The 6469-nt window shown below is 50.4% G+C and overlaps 1 protein-coding gene across 1 annotated transcript in view; it reads right to left on the bottom strand.

Moving 5' to 3' along the window:
* Positions 1 to 944: 944 nt before the first annotated feature.
* Positions 945 to 6469, bottom strand: part of LOC139200429 (coagulation factor IX) — a 15265-nt gene continuing 9740 nt past the window's right edge. Inside the window, exons 7-10 of the mRNA XM_070829726.1 lie at positions 6259 to 6373; positions 4889 to 5085; positions 4687 to 4812; positions 945 to 1462 (exon numbers count right to left, since the gene is read on the bottom strand). Coding sequence (XP_070685827.1) covers positions 1205 to 1462; positions 4687 to 4812; positions 4889 to 5085; positions 6259 to 6373 — 696 coding nt within the window. The 3' untranslated portion in view covers positions 945 to 1204. The remainder of the gene's footprint in view (positions 1463 to 4686; positions 4813 to 4888; positions 5086 to 6258; positions 6374 to 6469) is intronic.

The raw sequence follows: 6469 nt of genomic DNA, 5'->3' as shown, positions 1-6469 counted from the left end.
GCTAACAGGAGCTACTGTTTGTGCTAACTGGGACTAATGCTTGAGCTAACTGGGGCTAATGCTTGAGCTAACGGGGGCTAATGCTTGAGCTAACTGGGGCTAATGCTTGAGCTAACTGGGGCTAATGCTTGGGCTCTCTCTAACGTGTCCAGTGGGATCATTGAGCTCCATGTTTGATTCACTGTCAGGACAGCCAATCAGAACTCAGATTCCCCTCCAGGACACGTTCACTCAAATTGTTTCTGTGGGAAAACGGAGCTTTCTGACATTTTTTTGCTCAAGTTGAATATTTTCAAACGTGAATTTGCCTGATTTGTGTCTTTCGTGCTGCATCACGTTAATTTGACGCTGTGTGTAATTCTGCTTTGCATTCAGTGGAAAATCCTGATGGATTAGGAAGGACGTGTCCTCACAGTCCTGGTCCCTGGTCCTGCTGAGGGTCCAGAACATTAAATCTTTTATCATTCATTGATTGATTGATTATCAGTGGATCTGACATGGAGCTTCAGGTCGTCCTCTGATGTCAGACCTGATCAGACCTGGTCCTGATGCAGACGTCCTTCTGTCATTAAACCAAGACAATCAGTCTCTGAGCCCCCACCCTCTGACCATGCCCCCCTGGCAGAGAGCCCTGAAGATAAACTGACAGACTCCATTTTCTATCCCAGAATCCTTTGCTACACTCCGTCTGTGATGTTATCAAAATGACCCTTTAGAGACAGTGCCCCCCCACAGAGAGGGGGCTGATGGCCTGTGTGTTGGGGGGGGGCTGCCTGTTTCCTGTGAGCTGATTGGTGTTTGATGTTCTTTATTTCACACGTATGAATCACATGAGCAGTAATAAAGTGACACGCTGACAGTCTGTCCAGCTCATTTATTCCTCAGCTTTGATCAATACTTCATTCTGATTGGTCAGGCTCAGCATTCATAACTGACCAATCAGGTGCATTTTTCAGTACAGCAGACTGTTGCTATGGAGACTGTGGACGACAGCATGAAGAAGTTCAGGAAGAAAACAGCAGGATGGTGATGATGATGATGACCACGGTGATGATGATGATGGTGATGACATCGTTCCTTTTGGACGTCTCCTCATTGGACAGAAAGCCGCAGCGGCCGGTGAGACAGCCAATGAGATGACAGCTGTCGGTCATGTGACAGCGGGCAGCGAGGCGTCAGCTGTCCTCCGTGGTTCCGTCCCGGGTCAGGAGGTCGTCCCGGGTCCGTCCGTCCCGTTGAGGTCCGGCGTCTCCATGGTGTCTCTGATCCAGGACAGGAAGTTGCCCAGGCGGGTGTAGACGCCGTACTTCCCCCGGGCGGCACATTCCTCCCCCCAGCTGACCACGCCGGTCAGAAACCACGTCCCCCGGTAGTTCACCACAAACGGGCCGCCGCTGTCCCCGCTGCAGGCGTCCATGTTCACCTGCAGGTAGCCGGCACAGAACATGTTGTCTGTGACCACCTGCAGGGGGCGGACAGGGTCACACATCAAACACACCCAGATACGATAAAACAAGAGACGACAGACAGGACGACAGACAGCACGACAGACAGGACGACAGATAGGACGACAGAAAGGACGACAATACAACAGACAGGACGACAGACAGGATGACAGACAGGACGACATAAAACAGACAGGGCGACAGATAGGACGACAGACAGGACGACAGACAGCACGACAGACAGCACGACAGACAGGACGACATAAAACAGACAGGACGACAATACAACAGACAGGACGACATAAAACAGACAGGGCGACAGACAGGGCGACAGACAGGACGACATAAAACAGACAGGACGACAGATAGGATGACAGACAGGACGAATGACAGGACGACAGATAGGACGACAATACAACAGACAGGACGACAGATAGGATGACAGACAGGACGATAGAAAGGACGACAACACAACAGATAGGACGACAGACAGGACGACATAAAACAGACAGGGCGACAGATAGGACGACAGACAGGACGACATAAAGCTGACAGGACGACAGATAGGATGACAGACAGGATGACAGACAGGACGACAGATAGGATGACAGACAGGATGACAGACAGGACGACATAAAGCAGACAGGACGACAGATAGGATGACAGACAGGATGACAGACAGGACGACATAAAACAGACAGGGCGACAGATAGGATGACAGACAGGACGATAGAAAGGACGACAATACAACAGATGGGACGACAGACAGGACGACATAAAACAGACAGGGCGACAGATAGGACGACAGACAGGACGACATAAAGCAGACAGGACGACAGATAGGATGACAGACAGGATGACAGACAGGACGACATAAAACAGACAGGGCGACAGATAGGACGACAGACAGGACGACATAAAGCAGACAGGACGACAGATAGGATGACAGACAGGATGACAGACAGGACGACATAAAACAGACAGGGCGACAGATAGGACGACATACAGGACGACATAAAACAGACAGGACAACAATACAACAGACAGGACGACATAAAACAGACAGGGCGACAGACAGGACGACAGACAGGACGACATAAAACAGACAGGACGACAGACAGGACAAATGACAGGACGACAGATAGGACGACAATACAACAGACAGGACGACAGATAGGATGACAGACAGGACGATAGAAAGGACGACAATACAACAGATAGGACGACAGACAGGACGACATAAAACAGACAGGGCGACAGATAGGACGACAGACAGGACGACATAAAGCAGACAGGACGACAGATAGGATGACAGACAGGATGACAGACAGGACGACATAAAGCAGACAGGACGACAGATAGGATGACAGACAGGATGACAGACAGGACGACGTAAAACAGACAGGGCGACAGATAGGACGACAGACAGGACGACATAAAACAGACAGGGCGACAGATAGGACGACAGACAGGACGACATAAAGCAGACAGGACGACAGATAGGATGACAGACAGGATGACAGACAGGACGACATAAAACAGACAGGGCGACAGATAGGACGACAGACAGGACGACAGACAGGACGACATAAAACAGACAGGACGACAATACAACAGACAGGACGACATAAAACAGACAGGGCGACAGATAGGACAGCAGACAGGACGACATAAAACAGACAGGGCGACAGATAGGACGACAGACAGGACGACATAAAACAGACAGGACGACAATACAACAGACAGGACGACATAAAACAGACAGGGCGACAGATAGGACGACAGACAGGACGACATAAAACAGACAGGACGACAGATAGGATGACAGACAGGACGAATGACAGGACGACAGATAGGACGACAATACAACAGACAGGACGACAGATAGGATGACAGACAGGACGATAGAAAGGACGACAATACAACAGATAGGACAACAGACGGGACGACAGACAGGACGACATAAAACAGACGGCGACAGATAGGACGACAGACAGGATGACATAAAACAGACAGGATGACAGATAGGATGACAGACAGGACGACAGACAGGACAACATAAAGCAGACAGGACGACAGATAGGACGACAGATAGGATGACAGACAGGACGAATGATAGGACGACAATACAACAGACAGGACGACAGATAGGACGACAGACAGGATGACATAAAACAGACAGGATGACACATAGGATGACAGACAGGACGACAGACAGGACGACATAAAGCAGACAGGACGACAGATAGGACGACAGACAGGACGACATAAAGCAGACAGGACGACAGATAGGATGACAGATAGGACGAATGATAGGACGACAATACAACAGACAGGACGACAGATAGGACGACAGACAGGACGACATAAAACAGACAGGATGACACATAGGATGACAGACAGGACGACATAAAGCAGACAGGACGACAGATAGGACGACAGATAGGATGACAGACAGGACGAATGATAGGACGACAATACAACAGACAGGACGACAGATAGGACGACAGACAGGACGATATAAAACAGACAGGATGACACATAGGATGACAGACAGGACGACAGACAGGACGACATAAAGCAGACAGGACGACAGATAGGACGACAGACAGGACGACATAAAGCAGACAGGACGACAGACAGGACGACAGATAGGACGACAGATAGGATGACAGACAGGACGAATGACAGGACGACAGATAGGACAACAATACAACAGACAGGACGACAGACAGGACAACATAAAACAGACAGGATGACAGACAGGACAACAGACAGGATGACAGAAAGGACGACAATACAACAGACAGGACGACAGATAAGATGACAGGACAACTGACAGGACGACAATACAACAGACAGGACAACAGACAGGACGACAGATAAGATGACAGGATGACTGACAGGACGACAATACAACAGACAGGACAACAGACAGGACGACAGATAAGATGACAGGATGACTGACAGGACGACAATACAACAGACAGGACAACAGACAGGACGACAGATAAGATGACAGGACAACTGACAGGATGACAGATAAGATGACAGGACGACTGACAGGACGACTATACAACAGACAGGACAACAGACAGGGCGACAGATAAGATGACAGGACGACAGACAGGACGACAGATAAGACGACAGGACAACAGACAGGACGACAGGACATCAGACAGGATGAGAGGACAACAGACAGGATGAGAGGAGGGCCCGGTCTCCGGATTCACCTGCTCACCTGCTCGGTGGAGGCGGTGCAGTCCTGGTAGCTGATCACGGGGAGCGCCACCTTCCTGAGGAAGCGGGACGACCTGCCCAGGTAGCGGGTCCGTCCCCAGCCCGTCACCACGCCGCGGTTCCCGTCCTGGACACACAGACACAGACCGTCAGCCCTGACCTGCGGCGTCCACTCCGACTAGCGACGTCCAACAGGCAGTCACCTGCAGCAGGTACGTGGACAGGTGGGGGTCGGGGAGGCAGGCGGGCACGGCGGTGGGGCCCCTGAGGACGGGCCGGGACAGATAGAGCAGAGCAATGTCGCTGTCGAAGGTGAAGGAGTGGAAGTGAGGATGGACGAACACCCTCTGGACCTTTATCAGCTGCTCACCGGGATCAGGACGGAGCTTGTCGAAGTCTCCTGAGGACAGACAGGACAGAGAGGACAGGCAGACAGACAAACAGACAGTCAGACAAACAAACAGGACAGAGAGGACAGACAGTCAGATAAACAGACAGACAGACAAACAGTCAGACAGACAAACAGACAGGACAGAGAGGACAGACAGTCAGACAAACAGTCAGACAGACAAACAGACAGGACAGAGAGGACAGACAGTCAGACAAACAGTCAGACAGACAAACAGTCAGACAGACAAACAGACAGGACAGAGAGGACAGACAGTCAGACAAACAGACAGTCAGACAAACAGACAGACAGATAAACAGACAGTCAGACAAACAGTCAGTCAGACAAACAGACAGGACAGAGAGGACAGACAGTCAGACAAACAGTCAGTCAGACAAACAGACAGACAGATAAACAGACAGTCAGACAAACAGTCAGACAGATAAACAGACAGACAGATAAACAGACAGTCAGACAAACAGTCAGACAGATAAACAGACAGACAGATAAACAGACAGTCAGACAAACAGTCAGACAGATAAACAGCGTGTTTTCGGTGTAACAAAGTGTAGAAATGATAGAACAGCATTTTAAAAAAGTGACTTTTGAAATTTGACACCAGAAAAACATTAAATGCTGCCCTGACAGTTTGAACGCCGCCTCCCCCAGCGTTTTGCGGCGAACAGGATTAAGGGGGGGGGGGTTTCACACTTCCTGCTCACATAACAGACACAGGGGACGGGGCTTATACTGAGGTGGCCTCCGGGGCGGTGACCGGCCGCTGGAGGCTCTGTTCATCCTCTGACAGCTGCTCAGTGGAGCAGGAAAACAAAACAGTTCCTGGTATGAAAGATCTTCCTCATCATGAGCCTAAAGAGCCTGGAGGGTTAGTGTTTCTGCCCTGTGCTCACTTCCTGTTAGCCCTGTGCTAACCTGAATGGGGATAAAATGATTTAGTCCTTTGCCTCTTCCAGACTTCCGGACTAAATGGATCAAACTGACACGAGTAGTCTATCCTCTGATTCACAGACGTCTCTTTCACAATAAGAGTCTGTGGGAAAAAAAGTCTAAAAGCCTGTTTGGCTTTTGGGGGTGGGGGTGGGGGTGGGGGGGTTATGTCCAGATCGTTGGGCATCACTTTTGGCAGCATCTATGTTTATACACACACACACACACACACTGTACCTATGGTCACATGGTCTGCAGCCTCCTCCAGGCAGTGAGCAGCAGAGATCACCCAGCGGTCAGAGACCAGAGCCCCCCCACAGAACCCAAAACCATCAGACCTGTGGACCAGCACCTGGACACAGACACAGCCACAGACACACACACACACACACACACACACACACACACACACAGACACACAGACACACAAACACAGACACACAGATAC

This window comes from Pempheris klunzingeri, chromosome 4 (assembly GCF_042242105.1).
Source record: "Pempheris klunzingeri isolate RE-2024b chromosome 4, fPemKlu1.hap1, whole genome shotgun sequence".
NCBI classification, from domain to species: Eukaryota; Metazoa; Chordata; class Actinopteri; order Acropomatiformes; family Pempheridae; genus Pempheris; species Pempheris klunzingeri.
Note: the sequence above shows the minus strand (reverse complement) of the source record. Positions and strands in the feature narration are given on the sequence as shown.